The 19216-nt window shown below is 37.7% G+C and overlaps 1 protein-coding gene and 1 pseudogene across 2 annotated transcripts in view; both read left to right on the forward strand.

Annotated features, from left to right (window-relative positions):
- The window catches only part of Arl8b (ARF like GTPase 8B), a 47852-nt gene that overhangs the window by 19949 nt on the left and 8687 nt on the right, over positions 1-19216 (forward strand). Inside the window, exons 2-4 of the mRNA XM_004854243.4 lie at positions 7296-7376; positions 9568-9641; positions 10007-10100. Coding sequence (XP_004854300.1) covers positions 7296-7376; positions 9568-9641; positions 10007-10100 — 249 coding nt within the window. The remainder of the gene's footprint in view (positions 1-7295; positions 7377-9567; positions 9642-10006; positions 10101-19216) is intronic.
- On the forward strand, positions 10107-18732 carry LOC110351073 (DNA excision repair protein ERCC-8 pseudogene; annotated as a pseudogene). The gene has a single exon (XR_015439505.1). The product of XR_015439505.1 is annotated as a DNA excision repair protein ERCC-8 pseudogene (transcript).

Raw genomic sequence — 19216 nt, forward strand, 5'->3', positions numbered from 1 at the left:
CTTTGAACTACTTTTTGATATCAGGATAATGGTGGACTCAAAATGAGTTGGGAAATGTTTCTGTCTTCTATTTTTGGGAAAGAAATTTTGTAGAATTGTGTATTTTCTTGTTTATGTATCAAGGAAGCCATCTGAGTCTGGGCATTTCTTTTTAAGAAGGTTGGGTGTGGTGGTGGTGCACACCTACAATCTCAGCCCTCTGGGCTGGGAGGCTGAGACAGGAGGGTCATGTAATTTGCAGCCCAGTTTAAGCAACTTGCTGACTTAGTGAGACCCTATCTAAAAGTAACCCTCAGCGTGAGGGCCCTGAGTTCAGTCCATAGTACCAGAAGGAAAGAAAAAGAAAAACTTTGAAATTACTAATTCCATTTCTTTAATAGGGGACTGTTTTCATTTTTCCCCTTGGTAAATTTTAGAAGTCTGTAGCTTTCAAGGAATAGGCCCATTTCTTTGAAGTCGGTGAAATTACGAGTGTAACATTTATAGAATTTCCTTATTATCCCTTTAATGTCGGTGGAATTTATAGTAATAGTCCTCTGCTGCCCTTATTTTTTATTTTTGGTACCGAGGATTGAACTCTGGACCTTGTGCTTGCACAGCAGGCGCCAGAACCACTGAGCTAAATCCTCAGCCCATACTCCCTTTATTTTTGAGACAGGGTCTCACTGGTAGTTCAGGCTAGCCTCTGAACTTGTGGTGAACCTCCTGCCTTAGCCTCCCAAGCACTAGGATCACAGGTATGTGCCACCATACCCAGATAGTACTTTCCTTTTTTTTTTTTTTTTTGGTACCAGCTATTGACTGCACTTTTTTTTTTTTGGTGGGCTGGGGGGGATGGAACTCATGTCTGGTGAAACCACTGAGCTAAATCCCTGGCCAGTACTTTCCTTATTGTTATTATTCCTTATTGTTGTTCCTGCTTTCCTTTGTCAGTTTATTCCTTTTATTTTTCTTATTTATTTACTTATTATTTATTTACTTTTAACTTTGTGTTATTGGGAATTGAACCCAGAGTCTTAGCCCTGAGATGTATCTCCAGCCTTTTCTATTTTTTATTTTTGTTTGTTTGTTTATTTTTTGAGACAGGGTCTCTCTATGTAGTTCAGGCTGGCCTTGAACTCATTGTCCTCACTCTGTAGGCTAGGCTGTCCTCAAGTCACAGTGATCCTCCTGCCCCACCCTCCCCAGCCCTGGGATTATAGGCGTGCACCACCACACCAGCCTTCTATTTTTTATTTTGAGGCAAGGTCTTACAAAGTCACTAAATTACCCAGGCCTGGCTCCCTGAGTGCTGGGATTCTAGACATTTACAATTTACCTTTTTAGAGAACTGATATTTGGTTTCATCTGTTTGTTTCTATTTTTCTATTTTCAATATTATTAATTACTAATTTTACTAATAATTACTCTCTGCTTGTTTGGGATTTGTTTTGCTCCTTTCCTAACTTATTAAAATCATTTAAATTTTTTATTTTTATTACCACATTTTTGCAGTACATAGTGATTACATTCATAGCAGGAGTCATAAAGAATCCACTTGTCAAAAATAGGCTTTTGAAAGGAAAATTTATTCCAGTTAACAGGTACTAAAAGCAGGAGATTCCTGGGGCTAGATGGGAAAAGCCAAGTTTATCACATCCATGTGTGGATGGGCTGACATTGGGAGAGAGAGTGGCAGCTAGCTGGGAGAGATTTCATCCATGAGTGGATGAGCTAACACTAGGAGAGAGATATTAGTAACTAACTAGGAAAGGAATTAGGCTTATGTAGGTATTGAAGGGGCTAAGGAATCTGGCGTGAAATGTTTATGACTTGAATACCCAAAGGCAGTCTGCTCAGGCGTGTACACAATTACTGGACTTCTTTGGACCAGGGGGATTGTATACTTTGAGTCCATTTGCCTTTTTTACAGAGAAGCTGCTGTCATTTGCTAGAAGCAGCCTGTTTGCTTTGTTCTGTTTTTTTGTGAAGGACTCACTTAGGTTAGGCCTGACAGTAGGAATGGTGGTACATGTATGTGGTACATCTTAATTCTTTTTACACCCCCTCCATCTTTGGTCCTCTTAATTTCCTAATTTCTTAAATTGAAGGCTTAGATGCTTTGAGACTTTTCTTTGCTAGTAGATGCATTTGAGTCCATGTAATTTTCTCTTAACTTACTAGTTGTGTCTCTTAAATTTTGATGTATTTTTCATTTAGTTCAAAATACTTTCTTCTTTTTGGGGATGGGGTTGAGAACAGGGTTTTGCTATGTAGTTCAAGCTGGCCTTGAACTCACTTTTGTATCCCATTCTGGCCTCAAAGTCATCACGAGCAAGGCAGTGAGTCTTCTGCTTCAGCTTCCTGCGTCCTGGGATTACAGGTGTGCACCACCATGGGTTAAATCTCCAGCCCTACTTATGTCTTAATTATTTCTAGTGTAATTGCATTATGATGAAAAAAATACATATATACTGTATTTTGTATGACTTTAATCCTTTTAAATTTGTTAAGCTGTTATATGGCCCAGGATATGGTTTATCTTGAGTGAATGTTCCATGTGTTCTTGAACAGAATGTGTGTTCTGCAGAGTAAAATGCTTTATAACTGTAAAGTAGATCCATTTTGATTGGTTGTGGTTCTCTATATTCTTGCTGCTTTTCTCACTATTCTGTTAATTAGCATTAGGGAAATCTTGAAATCTCTGAACTGTAATTGTGAATTTATTACTTCAGTTCCATCAGTTTTTGCTGTGTTGTGAAGCTTTGTTAGATATATACACATTTAGGGTATTCTTTTTGGTGCCTTTTTGGGGGGTTGGTATTTTGAGACAGGTTCTTGCTATGTAGTTCACACTGACCCGGAACTCTCTATGTAGTCTAGACTGGCCTCAAACCCTGCATTGTTATTGCCTATGGGTTTCTGAATTTCTGAGTGAAAATGCTTCACTGGTACTTGATTGCTGGGTGGTTGACTAGGCCTGCTCACTGGCAGATTAATTCACAGGTCAGCAAGTTGAAATTTTCTTCAATAATGTTAGAATATGTACTTATTAAAACTATTATTAGTATACTCTTAATGAGAGGTGTAATGAACATAGGAAATAGTCATTAGCGACTTTTTGAAATGAATATTCTTCAGGAATAGAGGTTAGCAGGAATAAAGAGTTTCAAGTGTCTAATTGAAATTGTGGTTTGGAGAACATTTTAATCCTCAAGAGTTGTCTTTGTAATGGAGGTTGCTGCAGAGTAGCTCCATTGATATTAGCAAGTAGTAAGAATTAATTAGTTGTTTCATATTAGTTAGAATTGGAATGGCAATCAGGCATTTAATCAGTACTTGGAGAATGTCTACACCATTACGTTTCATAAAAAGTTATCTAGAGGGCTGGGGAGATTTAGCTCAGTGGCACCATGCCTCCCTCACAAGCGCAAGGTCATGAGTTTGATCCCCGGTACCCCCCCCCCCCCAAAAAAGTTATCTAGAGAATTTTGTCTGATTTACTCATTTTTGTAGCCTAATACCAAAGAAAACATAATGAGTTTTTTCAGTCAGTTTCAGTGGTTTCATTCAAAACCCACCATGTTAGAATCTACGTTTCTACTGTTTGAGGTATTATATAACCTGATGGTATAAGTAAAACTTAACCACTAACTTGCTAAATAAGCTGTCCATTCCCTGTCATTGTAAGGTGGATGAAAACCATTAAAACTGATTTGCTTATAAAATTATCATAATCTAAACAGCATCAAGAAAGGGTGGTACAGGGCTGTGGATTTAGCTCAATGGTGCCACCACCTACTTCACCAGAAAGGGTGGTGCACTAGCACCACCACCACTTGTAATTTACTACTAACACATGGAGCCTTGCTTTCCAGGAGCCTGACATTTCAGGAGTGGTGCACTTATCAATGGGAAATGCTTGATTGGTTTGTGTGGAACAATACAGTGGTTAAGAGTTAAGTATACCTTATTGATTTGAGTGGGTCTGTTTGCCTCATAGATGAAAAGAAGGCACTATTTTTTTTTAAAGCCAGCAGAAATTCCTGTCTGTGTTGGCTTTTGAGACTTGGAAAAGAAGAAAAGTAGAGTGAAGGAAACAGTAAACATTTGAGGTGATGGAGGAAATTAGCTGGTATAGGCACATAGGAGAAGCAGGTAAAAGGAAAGAGGAGACAACATCTTTATATTCTGAATGAGGGGGTTTGTTAAAGTTCTCTATTATCTGTGTAATTGAAAGTAGCATAGCTGGGACGGAAATTTAGATATCTTGACTCATTTTCAAGTAGCACAATGGGTAGGTATTTTGCAAAAATTGTCCAGTTGTCCTAAAGTTTAAATTATCTTTGAGTTTTTTTATTTTTGTTTTTTGAAATAGAATCTCATTATATAGTCTAGGCTGGCCTTGAACTCATGATCCTCTCGCCTTAATCCCTTGAGTCAGTGGGATTACAGGCATGTGCCTCCACAACTATCTTAGAAGGGTTTGTTGTTGTTCTTTTATTTTTGAAGTACTGGAGATTGATCTCAGGGCCTTTACATTGATCTACGTGTCCAGCTTTAAAAAGTGTGTATATATATGTTAACACTCACCAAGTTGCCTAGGATGGACTTAAACTCGAAATCAGCTCCTGCCTCAGCCTCGCAGAGTGCTGTTATAACAGGCATGCACCACCAGGCCCAGCTCCAGCTTACACATTTTTTTTAATCTTCTGAAATTCTCCTTTGAAACTGGATTCACTAATGGTGACTCTTTAATCTTTTTTCCGTCCTAGCCTCTGGCCATAACTGTTCTTTTTCTTTTTTTCTATTTTTGGTATTGAGAATTCAACCCAGGTCTTCATGCATGCTAAGTACCTGGTCATGTAAGGCTGAATAATGTTCCATTCTATACATGTATCATATTTTATTTATTCATCTGCTCATGGATATTTGAGTTGTTTGTGAATAATGCTGTCATAAACATATACACACAAAATTTCTTTGATTTGTGTTGCCCTAATGATTAGTGATGTTGAACAGTTTTCATTTGCCATTTCTGTATCTTCTAACTCATTTTGATGTATCTAGTTTTGATTTCATGACTAGATTTTTACATACAAATCATGCATATGAAAATTCTGAGAACTGTAATGTCCAATAGAAGTGAAAGTGGTGATTATACCAGTAGTTGTGATAACCTTTTCTTCTGAACTCAACCAAAACTCCACTGGGGCCAGGAGAGAGAACTTTTGGAGTTCTGTGGGGGAAATTTATAAAATGAGAATTCAGTGTACTTAGGACGTATAATTACGGAATGCATGTGTGGCAAGCATAAGATCACCGTGAACAACCAGCCATTTTGTTAGGACCTTGGAATAAAAAGTTTTATTTGTTTGCACAGTTCCTTAAAAATAGCCCTATTTTTGCTAGCCGTGGGCAGCTCATGCCTGTAATCCCAGCACTGAAGTTTGAGGCAAAAGGATTGCTGGGAGTTTGAGGCCAGTTTGGCTATGCAGTGAGTTCAAGGACAGTCTCAACTACATAGTGAGACCCTGTCTCAAAAAAAAAAAAAAGTCCTATTTTTAGAAAATGCTGGGGTTCTTTGTTGAGGTCCTTGTTAATCCTTGGCTGCTTACTTTAAAAACAAGTCAGATGGCCTGGGGATTTAGCTCAGTGGTTCTGCTGCCTCGAAAGTGCAAGGTCCTGAGTTCGATCCCTGGTGCCAAAAAAACCCAAAAAACAAGTCAGATCAACTGAGAAATTAATATTTGGTAAAGTGGCTAGTAAGTGAACTTGGTACTAACTGTGGGTCATGAAGATGTAGTTTATAATAGCATGAAGTTAATATGACCAGAAATTTGTAAGACATATGGGAATTATGATACATTCCTGAAAACTATAAAAGATTGGAATGTGCCTATGACAAACCACATGCCTAGATGGAGAGACTTGATAGTGGTTACTATTAAAAGTTGATAAAGGGGCGGGAGATTTAGCTCAGTGGTTCTGCTGCCTGCCGCACAAGCCCAAGGTCCCGAGTTTGATCCCTGGTCCCCAAAAAAAAAAAAAAAAGTTGATAAAGGGCAGTTCTTCTCAAATTAATACATTTAGTATAATTTCAGTTGGTAACAAAATTATTGATTTCTGAAGTTTATTTGGAATGTGGGAAATGAATCAAGACAATTTGACAGCATTTCAAATTCCTGGTGTGCTATGTAGAATAACAACTAGTGCCAGCTAAAATAACAAACCTCATATTTGTTCAGAAATTAACAGACTAATGGAAAGGAATTGACCCAGATTAGAGCTTTCTATATATGGTGTTTAGCCTATCACTCCTAATTAGTTGGGAAAGAATGGATTTTTAAATTAGTGGTAGAATGATTAATTTTCAGTTTAGAAGTGAACTTCAGGTTTATAATAAAACTTTAGATTGATGAAACATTTTAAGTGTGCAAATTTATACAAATACTATTATATAATATTGAATTTTTGCCTTAGGACATTGAGTTGGAAACCAAAAAGAGAACAAAATTGGTTACATGAAAGGAAGAACTTCATGACAGAGTGTTTTATAAGCTTTATTAAAAGACAAATTTAGAAAAATAGTTCAACAGTGGGCTTTAGCATTTATTGTCAAAATGGTTTAAATGCTTGAAATAGAAAACTGAAGTTTTACTTCTGACTTTCTCCTCTACATAAAAATGTGTGTACATGGGAGCATTTATAAATTTTCATAATTATTTGCAATAGAAAATGTTTTTTATTTATTGGTGGTACTGGGGATTAAACCCAGGGCTTTCCAACTGAGCCAAATATCCAGCTATCTTTTTTATCTTATCTTACCTACCTATCTACCTACCTATCTTGAGACCAGCCTTGCTTAATTGCCTGGGCTGGGCTCAAACTTTAGGTCCCCTTGCCTCAGCCTCCGCAGAGTATTGGAATTAAAGGCGGCGTGTGCCATCATGCCTGTGCCAGACTTCTATAAAAAATTATCTCACTTCCAAAATGTTATTTTTTATATGGGAGAATATGTTTTTATATGAACAAAATACTATAATGTTTTTAAGAATTATGGCTATGTGGAACATTTTCTCTAAGTAGATTGTTACCATCATTAAAAAGCTATTTACTGGGACCGGGGATTTAGCTCAGTGGTTTCGCCGCCTGCTGCACAGGCACAAAACCCGAGTTCGATCCCCAGTACCAAAAAAGAAAAGCTATTTACTAATGTGAATACAAAAGCAACATACATGCTAAAGTGTTATGTAGCTTCATGGCTCCCTATGAATATTGATTAATCTAACTTGAAATGTTTTGTTTGTTTATAGTCGGGTCAGTTCAGTGAAGATATGATACCTACAGTGGGCTTCAACATGAGGAAAGTAACAAAAGGTAACGTCACAATAAAGGTACGTCAGCTTCTTGTCGGCTTCTTCTCATACTCGTTTTTAATTATTACCACATACAGCTCGAAAATCTGTTTCCCTGATTTTACTAAAACATTGTTTGCAGTTCTTAAGTAATGAATAGGTATGTACCAAAAGGCTGTAAATCAGTCATTTTTGTTTTTGTAATAGGCAGGTCAAAATGTGCAAGAGTTGAAATGTTAAATCAAAAACAGCCTATGGGTTAGCAGAAGATATCTTCAGGAAATAAAGATTTCATCTTAGCCAGGTGTGGTAGTTCACACCTAGAATTCCTGCACTCTGGGAGGCTGAGGGAGGGAGATCACAAGTTTGAGTCCTGCCTGGATAATTTAGTGACTCATTGAAACCCTGTCTTTAAAAGAAAAAAAAAAGATGGCTGGCTATAACTTATACATAAGCCATGGGTTCAATCCACAGTAATGCAAAAGAAAAATCTAAAATAGATTCCATCTTTAGGGTGTTTGGATTGTAATATTACATTATTTCATGATTAATGGTTTATATTGAAAAGTAATAATTATAATATTGGTAGTTTATTATATTTGTGGTAGCAAATACTGTGACCCAGTCCCCGCACCTCTGTTTTTTACTACTAAGCCTTAAATGGAAACTATAAAATAGGAAAAAGCTAGTTCTTTAACATGCTGTAGTTTTCCTTTTATAACAAGTTTAATAGGTATAAGTCCTGGACTTTTGAACTATTTGTAAGGAGAAATGTTTTGCCTTTTCTATATGGGGGCAGTGCCTTCACACTCATCTACATCCTTCTTAGCCTTTTAAAACATTTTTTATTTTGACACAGGGTCTTGCTAAGTGTGAAGTTGCTCAGGCATACTTTTGATATATGCCTGCCTCAACTTCCCAGGGTGTGTGCCCCCCCACGCCTGGCTAATTTTACTTGTTTATTGTGGTTATTGTTGTTGTTTTGGTTCTGTAGTTCATGTGGCCTCTGCTATAATGACCATGTGGGCTGATCCTTGGAGTTCACACAATTTGTTCACTAAGCTCAATGGCTTTTCTGATGAAACACCTAATTTAGTTTTGTGTCATACATATTACTGGTGTCTATGGCTAAATTGGAAACCTTGAAAATAAATATCATGATTTAATGAGTTTTATGTAGCCTAGTATCCAGCATGGTGCCCAGCAGAATAGGCATGGTAATGAAATTATTCTGGAAAATATCTAGTTAGGAATGTTGACTTTTTATGTGATAATTTAAAAAGATTGGGTGTTAATGTACACCAAGTCAGGGAATTAAACTTAAAAAAAAAAAATCTCTGAACTATTGTTTTTTTTGTTTTTGGTTTTTTTGGCATTCAAATCTGGCTGATGCCTGGTTCTGTAGATTTTTAAATTATTTTAAAGAGCTGGACAAGGTGGGGCATGCCTGAAATCCCAGTACTTGGGAGGCTAAGCCAGGAGGATGCCTGAAGTTCCAGGCCAGCCTGGGCTACATAGTGAGTTAAAGGCCAGCCTGCACTGCACAGCGAGACTCTGTCTCAGAAAACAAAGCAAAACAAAACAAAAAATTATCTTAAAATATGTATTTTCAGCATTAGAAGTATAGTGGTTAACAAGCTTAGAAAGTATTGCACATAAACCAAGTCTCTGCTGAAGTTGCATTTTATTTTATTTTATTTTTTGAAGCTGAATTTTAAATCTAGTATAAGCATATTAAATATGTACCTCAAATTAGAAATGTTTCAAGAATTCCCAAATTAGGGCTGGGGATGTAGCTCAGTGGTGCCATACCTGCCTGGCAAGTTCAAGGTCCTGAGTTTGATCCCCAGTACCCACAGACACACACAAATTCCCAAATTAAGAGTTTGTTTGAGCTCAAGTTATTTTTTATTTATACATGTTTGTTATACATAATGAATAGACTCATTATGGTAAGTTGTACATGTACATAGTGCATTTTAATCCTTTTTACTTCCCCTGAGCTCAAGTTTTTAGGAGCACTTTGGCTCTAACACTGTGAAGTTAAATATATCTTCCTTCCCTTTCTTCTGGTATTTCCTCCAGTGAATGACTTGAAGTATTTTTATTAATAATTGTCTCTCTTGGGCTGGGAATTTAGCTCAGTGGCACTGCACCTGTCTCACACAAGGTCCTGAGTTTGATCCCTGGTACCAAAACAAAACAAATAATTGTCTTTCTTGATTTAAAGATCTGGGACATAGGCGGACAGCCCCGATTCCGGAGCATGTGGGAACGGTATTGCAGAGGAGTCAATGCTATTGTGTAAGCTTCTTTTTGTATGTTTGTTTTTTAAGTTAGGCTTTCAAGAAAAAAATTTTTAATACTTCCGAAGTCTCAATCATTATCTCAGGCAATAAAAGTATTTCTTTGCTAATTTCTTTATGTAATTCTAACATTAGGTTTAAAAAGTTAATCATAGAATGAGAGCTTTATGATTTTTGTTTATAGCTAAAGGCTACAGGATATGTCTTATTAGCTCTGTGAACAATCTAGCTGAAACTATAGATGCTGAGCTTTTCTTTATCTAGGACTTTATTTTGATTAACAATTTGAATAATGTAAATCTTAAGTAAAAATCTATAATCCTAGTTTTCATCAAGGCATATGGAAAAGATTTTTTTTTTAAGTTACATGATAGATGCTGCAGATCGTGACAAGATAGAAGCCTCTCGCAATGAACTACACAATCTTCTAGATAAGCCACAGTTACAAGGAATTCCGGTAAGTAAGGAATATTTGTTATTTTATATTTGTAATTATATAATAACAGTTATGCCTTGGTGTCCATGAGGATTGGTTCCAAGGCTCCTGTGGACACAAAAATGTGACAATTTTTGAGTCCTTTATGTAAATTATGATAGCATTTGCCTATAACCTATGTACATCCTCTTATACCTCATACAATGTAAGTGCTATACAAATAGTTGTTATACTGTAATGTTTAGGGAATACTGATAAGAAACAAAGACTGTCATGTTCAGTACAATTGCATTTTTTGGTAATAGTTTTGATCCCTATTTGGTTGAATCCATGGATGCAGATCCTGAGTATATAGAGGACTAATCATATATTATATTTGAGATGAGTAAAATGTTTTCTAAATTCTGGGAAGCTTATATTTATTGATGATCTGTCATATCCTGCACATTGTGTTATTATGAATGACCTAACAAGGTTATCTACTATATTACTGTGCAACAGGATAGGAATATATGACATGCCATTGTGGAACTTATGCTTTGGTGGAAAGCATAGATGATCTGAAAATACTTAAGTAATGCAGTTCTGATCATGGCTATGAAGATACAAGGGGCTTTCAGAGGTGTAAGTTAGAGGAGAGATTTTGCTCTAGTTTGAAGGGGGAGGAAGGGTTCTCTGAGGAAGTGTTATGTGATCTCAGATCTGAAAGATCTATAGAATGTGTTTTGAGGGGAAGAGAGTTCCAGGTAGGGGCCCTTTTTGGTGGTAGGAAGTGAGCACCCTAGTCTTCAGAGCACAGAGAAGAGTGGGAAGGGTGGGGCAGAGTGTGGCATGCTATGCTGTAGCTGGGATGCTAGAGGCTTCACTGGGCAGTACTGTGTGGAAAACCAGTGAAGTGTCTGTTTTGTTTTGCTTTATTTTTCTTTGAGACAAGGTCTTGCTATGTAGTTCAGGCTGCCCTTGAGGTCTCTTTGTAGCCCAGGAAATCCTGGCTTGACCTCCTGAGTGCTGGAATTATAGGTACTTGCCACCATGCCTGGCTCCAGTGAAGTGTTTCAAAGGGTCAGATTTATGATTTCACTGTATCACACTGATTATAGTTTAATCATGAATTGGAATGGTCAGGAAGAGACTGAGGGATTTAGTTTTGGGAGACTGTTTTGGTAGCCCTAGCAGTACCTTGCATTAGGGTAGTACCAAAGACAAGATGAAAAGACAGAAATAATTTTAGAGATATCTAGGAAGATAGTCCACCAGTCTGTTAATGGATCAGAAGGGAAAGTGTAAAGATAATTCCTAGTTCCTGGCTCTTGCAGTTTAATGGAAGGTGATGCTAGTAATTGAGCTAAAGAATCCTGGAAAAAGACCAGGTTTTAGCCTCACGACAGTCATTTGAAGGTCAGATACTTGGAGTATATTACCTCGGTCCATCCTCACAACATACTGAGATTGGTGTTATTATACCTCCTTCATATATAGTAATTGTTACACATTTGAGATTAGATGACCATTAGCAAGTTGCACAGCCAGAAATTTAAATCTGTGTCTGAAACAGCAAATAAAAAAGATCCCCAGAATTCATACCTGCATGTCTCAGACTATCTTGATATTTACCTCTATTTTGTTATATTGTGTTTTTTCTCATACTATATTGTAGCCTTTGTCTGTATTGAAGTCTTTTTAAGTATTACACTTGATCTTAGCCAAAAGGCTGAGAAGCGATAAAGTCTTTTTAAGTATTAACTTGTGGAATCTCATGAATCTTTTCAACATCCTACCTTTCATAATTGCTATAATTGAAGAAGCCTAAATGTTTAATCTAAAACATTGTGCTTGAAAAGCATACATTTATGCCTAATACAAAAATGTATGATTAAAATCAGGCCCAATACAAAACAAAAGCAAGTCTGCCTCGGGCCAGGGATTTAGCTCAGTGGTTCTGCCGTCTGCTTTGCAAGTGCAAGTGCAAGGTCCCAAGTTCGATCTCCGGTACCCCCCAAAAAACAAAATCTGCCTCACTAATGTTCAAGCTTATTCTTTTTGTTCTATAATAAAAACTATATACAATAAAGACTATATACTACAAATAAAAATCAATTTTAACTTGATCACCATAAAGGTTCTTAGTTAAGTCAATAGAGAGCTAATTTAAGGGATCTGGGGATGTGGTTGAGTGGTAAAGCGTTATCATGCATGAGGCTTTGGGTTCAATTCCCAGCACCTCAAAAACAACCAAAATTAAAGAAAGCTGATTTAAGTAGAAAGGAATTCATTGGAAGGATATTGGTTAGTTCACAGAATCTCACCAGGCTCAGGAAATAATCTGGAACAAGAAAAACTAAGCAGCAGCCAGAGTCATATCCAAATCCATACTATAGCATAAGTTTAGTGACATCTTTCAGTTTCTGAACAATGAGCATGGTAGTTCTGATTGAAGGTGTTCAAGGTGGTGCTCCTCCACCATCACAGTGTGCTCTCTTCTTGCATCGTTGAATCTGTATTCATTGTATTGGTTGATCCTAGATTATGTGCCCATGTTGTAGGTGAAAGAAAGCTGGGAAAGAAATCAATTATGGAAGCAAGTAACTTTATTTAGAGGAAAGTACATAAGATGTGGAAAAGATACCAAGTAACTATAAATACCTGTGAGCATGATGTATGATTAGAAACTCAGCCAGGTACAGCTTGAGGACTGGAGTGACTTCATAACAGTGTGGAGAGGGGTAAAAGTGAGGGAAGAGAAAACAAAGCAAGGATACTGAGATTCTGATATCCTGAAGAGTCTAAACCAGTGAGGGTATTGGTCAAAATGTCTGGAGTTGAGATTGGTGGAAATATTAGTGAAAGAAATAGGTGTGACAAGGACATGGATAGATTGAGGTACATGTTCTGACTTGAAGTATGGATGCTGTCAAGGAATAATATATAGTCATAATTCTGCTTTCTGTAGAGGAGAAAGGATATTGTATGTGGGAAAATGCTAATGAGAAGGCTGTTTCTGCTCTTTTTCTTTTGTTTTCCTTCCCTCTCTACTGAACTCAGGTTCTTTGCAGTGAGCTACATCCCCAGCCCTTTATTATTATTTTTTTTTTTTTTTTTTTTTTTTGGTACCGGGGATTGAATTTGGGACCTTGCGCTTGCGAGGCAGGCGCCGGAACCACTGAGCTAAATCCCCAGCCCCCTTTATTATCTTTTACTTTGAGACAGTATCTCACTAAGTTGTTCAGGCTAGGCCTGAACTTGGAATCTTCCTGCCTCGGTCTCCCAGATGGGAGACTGTGGGAGCTGGGATTCCAGGTGTGCACTACCATGACCAGTTTTGCTCTGCCAGCCTTTGGAAAACTTATTTATCAATCAGATGATAACATTTACTCACAGAATACTTATGACTACTTTATTCATCTTGATATTCACACTTACCCATTGTATTAGAGTTATTTACAAATGTTACTCTGTAGGATGTATCCTGAATTTTGTATGTATGTATGTTTTTATTTGTGGTGCTGAGTATATTCAAACCAGAGCACATGGTCTACCATTGAGCTATATCCCCAGTTCCTGGATTCAGAATTTGAAATCTTTACTGCCTAGAGTGGTGGTCCATACCTGTAATCTCAGCACTCAGAAGGCTGAGGCAGGTCAGCCTGGGCTATATAGAGACCATATCTATCTTAACGGGGAGGGGATGGCAAGCAAACAACAAAGAAAGAACTCTAGCTTTTTGTTCGCACGACAAGCAGGTTTGGAGGACCCTTGTCGCTTCCGGAGAGCAGAGTCCACATGGAGGGTTTTGGGACTGGAATTAAACAAAGACAGAGATGTTGAAAGAATCCACAGTAGTGGAGTTAACACCCTTGACATTGAACCTGTTGAAAGGAGATACATGTTATCAGGTGGTTCAGATGGTGTGATTGTACTTTATGACCTTGAGAACTCCAGCAGACAACCTTATTATACAGGTAAAGCAGTGTGCCCCATTGGCAAAAACCATCCTGATGTTCACAAATACAGTGTGGAGACTGTTCAGTGGTATCCTCATGACACAGGCATGTTTACAGCAAGCTCATTTGATAAAACTCTGAAAGTATGGGATACAAATACATTACAAACTGCAGATGTATTTAATTTTGAGGAAACAGTTTATAGTCATCATATGTCTCCAGTTGCCACCAAGCACTGTTTAGTAGCAGCTGGTACTAGAGGACCCAAAGTACAACTTTGTGACTTAAAATCTGGATCCTGTTCACACATTCTACAGGGTCACAGACAAGAAATATTGGCAGTTTCCTGGTCACCACGATATGATTATATCTTGGCAACTGCCAGTGCTGACAGTAGAGTAAAATTATGGAATATGAGGAGAGCATCAAGATGTTTGATTACTCTTGATCAAAATAGTGGAGAAAAGTCACAAGCTGCTGAGTCAGCAAACACTGCTCATAATGGGAAAGTTAATGGCTTATGTTTTACAAGCGATGGGCTTCACCTCCTAACTGTTGGTGCAGATATTGAATGAGGGTCTGGAATAGTTCCAATGGAGAAAATACACTAGTAAACTATGGAAAAGTTTGTAACAACAGTAAAAAAGGATTGAAATTCACTGTTTCCTGTGGCTGCAGTTCAGAATTTGTTTTTGTCCCATATGGTAGCACCATTGCTGTTTATACAGTTTACTCAGGAGAACAGATAACTATGCTTAAGGGACATTATAAAAGTGTTGACTGCTGTGTATTTCAGTCAAATTTCCAGGAACTTTATAGCGGTAGCAGAGACTGCAGTATTCTTGCCTGGTTACCATTCTTACATGAACCACTTCCTGAGGAAGATGAGACTAAAACCAAGTCACGGTTAAATCCAGCCTTTGAAGGTGCTTGGAGCAGCAGCGATGAGGAAGGATGATTGTCAGCTTTGAGGACCTTTGTGTCTCTAACAATGAAACTTTTTAAACAGCAGTGTTCGTGTGGAGGGTTTTTTAACTGTTTGTTCTATTCCTAAAAATTAAATTAGTCCTGAATTTGGGTGATAGTTTTCATTGAGGTTTTAAAATGAGGTTAATATTTGTATGAAATCCTGAACAGATTTATTTAAATTTAAATGCCTAAACAGGCATTTATTTAATCAAAACTGGTCCCATTGATCCTGCCATGGCCAGGCAGCCTCCACTCCTACAGTGTAAGAACAGAAGTTGTGTCTCAGCTGGGGTCTTGAGTAAATCACATGAATGTAAAATACAGTCTGAGAGGATCACCAGGTGGAGGTTATCAGCACCCACATTCTCCAACTGGCTGTACCATCCACCTGCTCATTTCCACCTGCAAGGATGATTTTATGAAGGATTATCACATAAAACAATGATAGTTATGTGTCCTTTTTAATTTCCTTGTTACATTTCTTTTTCTCAATTTTTATTTTTTATTAGTACATGTTTGTAGTACATAATGATCACATTCCTTATGGGGAGTTGGTATATGTACTGTATGTTACACATCTTAACTACCCCCCATCTCTTGGTCCCCTTACCATTTGCAAAAGACCTCCCTACTTCCTTTCTCTATCTTTCCTTCTTATTCATGTATTCACATTTTATAATGATTTCCTTTAGCTGACCATCATGTACCTGCATGTTGAACAGTTTTGGGCTCAATGTCTTCTACAATCCAAACAGTATATTGTGGGGAGGTCTTTAATTTGGGGACAGTCCCATGTTTGCTTCATTTTAACATCAGAGGGCAGTCTGTGTACTCATGCTTGAACTCTCTTTCTGTGAAACTTTTTAAGATACAACCAAGTCCTGCCTTATTCATCCAAGCAGAAAATGTCTGGCTTAAACATGAAATGTCATCATAAAATTTCTTTTGTATTCTCTTCTTGTGTCAACCCATGAGTGATTTTTTTGAAGCTAATCCCCACTTCCCTTCATGATCCTGGGAATTGAACCCAGGATAAGCTAGGCAGGGACTCTTCCACTGAGCTGTTTGATTTTTGGAAGTTATCCTGAGTTAGTTCTTCATTTATAGAAAGGTAATAAAATACACCTTACAAGGGGCCAGGGATTTAGCTCACTGCCACCGTGCCTGCCTTGGAAGTGCAAGACCCTGAGTTCAATCCCTGGTACCGGAAAAAACAAAAAAACACCTGATAAAGTTGTAAGAATAAGTTTTGTCCTATAAAAATCACTTAGACCTCTTACTTAAAATCTCAATATTACTAGCCGGTGAGTGCCTATCAAAATTCAATCAGATTTTACCTCAAAGGTATGATCTATGTATCTAATTCACCCTTCTCTCCTTTCTAGAATGTGTGTTCTGTGAGTACAAAAAATTTGTCTACTTTGTTTATTGTTCTAGGACCTAGAATTTTGTTTGGCAAATAGTTGATGCAAAAAAAAAAATGTTCAATTAACAGTGAAAAACACCACTATCAAGTCCTTAACTGGGTGAAAGTAACTACTTAAAAATTATAAAGTTCTTAATGGACTGCTATTTTTGTAATTTATTATATATGAAATTGTTATTAAATATTAGTTGGGAAGTGTTTGTAGGTAAATGGATGCAACTTGAGAACATAATGTTAAGTGAAATAAATCAGACACACAAACTTAAATATTGCATAGTTTCTTTTATATGAGAAGCTCAAAAAATATATATACAAATAGCAAGACAGAAGACAGATAAATAAGAAATAGGGAGAAGTTTAAATAATTCTCCAAATTACCAATTCCATTGTTTCAAAAATACTTTAATATATATGGTAATTTATTTCATTTATACTGCTAGTTTCTCTTAATTCATTGGAAAGAAAGTTTTGTGTTATTCTTTTTTTTTTTTGGTACCGGGGATCAAACTCAAGACCTTGCGCTTATGAGGCAGATGGCAGAACCACTGAGCTAAATCCCTGGCCCAAGTTTTGTGTTATCTGTTTGTTTCTTCTTTGTTAAGTCTTTCTTTCTATGTTTTGTACTTTGTGTAGCTACTTTTCAGATAATGATATGCAGTGTAGTAACTATTGTTATTCTTTTACTATACTGTTGTGGGATTTTATTTTTTCATAAAATAAAAAAGCTTGCCAACATAAAAAAAAATAGACTAGACCAAAAATAAATAAATGAAAGAAAGAAAGAAAGAAAGAAAGAAAGAAAGAAAGAAAGAAAGAAAGAAAGAAAGAAAACTAGTTACGGTAACAAACGGCGTGGAAGGATGAGACCACCAGAACAGGTTAGTAAAGGCAAAGAGGTACAGACTTTATTTACCTGGGCAGAGGTGGACTGCTGGCAAGCAAGAGGCTACCAGCCCTGAACAAAGAAAAAGCAGAAAGCTTTATAGGGCATTGGAAGAGGTCTGGCATGTCTATCACATTTAGGGGTCAGATCAAATATTTGTGGTTGGGGTCCATGCAGCAATCAAGGCAGGTGTGTGAATATTTTCAGGTGACTTGACATTGAAAAGATGCTGTACTTTGTAGTTGTTATCTCTGTGTTGGGAACATCCCATCCTGTGTTCTGTGTCCGAGATAGCATGGCTTTTGTCAGACAGAGAGAGCACCTGCATCAGTTACCTGTTTTGTTGTGGGGTTTTTTTGTCCATCTTGTCAAATTGCAGCTTGGAATTAAAGAGCATATTCATTAACTGTTTCACAACCAGGTCAAGCCTGACAGTTATATGTTCATATGATTAGTTATTGCCTGATTAAAAATGGTTTCTCAGGCTGGGGATGTAACGCAGTGGTTAAGAGTGAGTTCTTAGCATTCTCAAAGCCCTGTGGTTGGTCCCTAGCAATACATGCACATGTACACATGCACACACAGAGGTTTCTCCATCCTTGGGTAAGATCATATCTAATTGTGATTTATTAAGAATACCAGGGCCAGGGGTTTAGCTCAGTGGCACTGTGCATGCCTTGCAAGCACAAGGTCCTGAGTTCGATAACCAGTACAAAAAAAAAAGAATACCAGAAGTGGGGCACGATAGGTAGCACACATCTGTAATCCCAGCACTCTAGAGACTAAAGCAGGAGGATCACAAGTTCAGCCAGGCTTGGGCAATTTGGCAACTTATCAAAATCTTCTATCAATGTAAATGTAAAAAAAAAGGGCTGGGGATACAGCTCGTTGCAAAGGCCCTGGGTTCAGTCCTCATTACCACCACGAAAAGGAAGGAGGGTACCAACATGTAGAGCATAGATTTAGGTGGATTTTTTTGTTTTTTGTTTTTAGTGCTGGCATTTGAAACCAGGACCTTGCACAAGTGTTCTACCACTGAGCAACACCCCCAGTCCAAGACTTATAGTATGTTTTAGAAGAGATATCAAGGGATTTATTAGGCAGAAATTTAAGAGGAAACACTCAGAGAAATATAGTGCAGGCTCTCCGAGAAAGGGTCTTGGTACGTTCTGGAGTTGGGAATATTAATGTGTATTTGGTGGTGGAAATCTGTAGAATTTGAATCTATTGGAAGTTTCATCTTGAGTCTTGGGAAAAGGGTGGCCTACCCATAGACCAATAATGGCACATTCATAGGGAAAGGTCTGTTTACAGGTGAAAAAAAATGGTCTAGGGGCCTGGGATTTAGCTCAGTGGTTTCGCCGCCTGTTGTGCAAGCGCAAGGACCCGAGTTTGATCCCTGGTACGAAAAAAAAGGTCTATTCACAAGTGAAAGAGTCCATTTGTAGTAGAAAAGGGAATGGCTGAACACACTTGCAGGTGAAAGAGAATTTTCCAGGTTTATTTTGGGGGGGGGGGCGCGGAGAAATATATTTTAAACTGGGCTTGAGTCCTGAAGCTGTAGTTTCCATATATTTTTTTTTTTTTTTGGTACCAGGGATTGAACTTGGGTCCTTGCGCTTGCACAGCAGGTGGCGAAATCACTGAGCTAAATCCCCAGCCCTGCAGTTTCCATTTTTAAGATTACAATTTTTCTTGTTGTCGTTCTGCCTTTATTTATTTATTTTATTTTTATTTTTTGGTACCAGGGATCGAACTCAGGACCTTGTGCTTGCCAGGCAGGCAGCGGAACCACTGAGCTCTGGCCCTGACCCTTTATTCCCTGCCCCCTTTATTATTAAAGGATGCAGAAGGGCATTCTTCAGGCAGAGGAGGGCAGTTGTGTCTGCCTTGCCAGAGATCAGAAATCTCACCCTGA

Source organism: Heterocephalus glaber, unplaced genomic scaffold (genome assembly GCF_053883595.1).
Source record: "Heterocephalus glaber isolate CG9 unplaced genomic scaffold, H.glaber_assembly_v1.0 deba00001472, whole genome shotgun sequence".
Lineage (NCBI taxonomy): Eukaryota > Metazoa > Chordata > Mammalia > Rodentia > Bathyergidae > Heterocephalus > Heterocephalus glaber.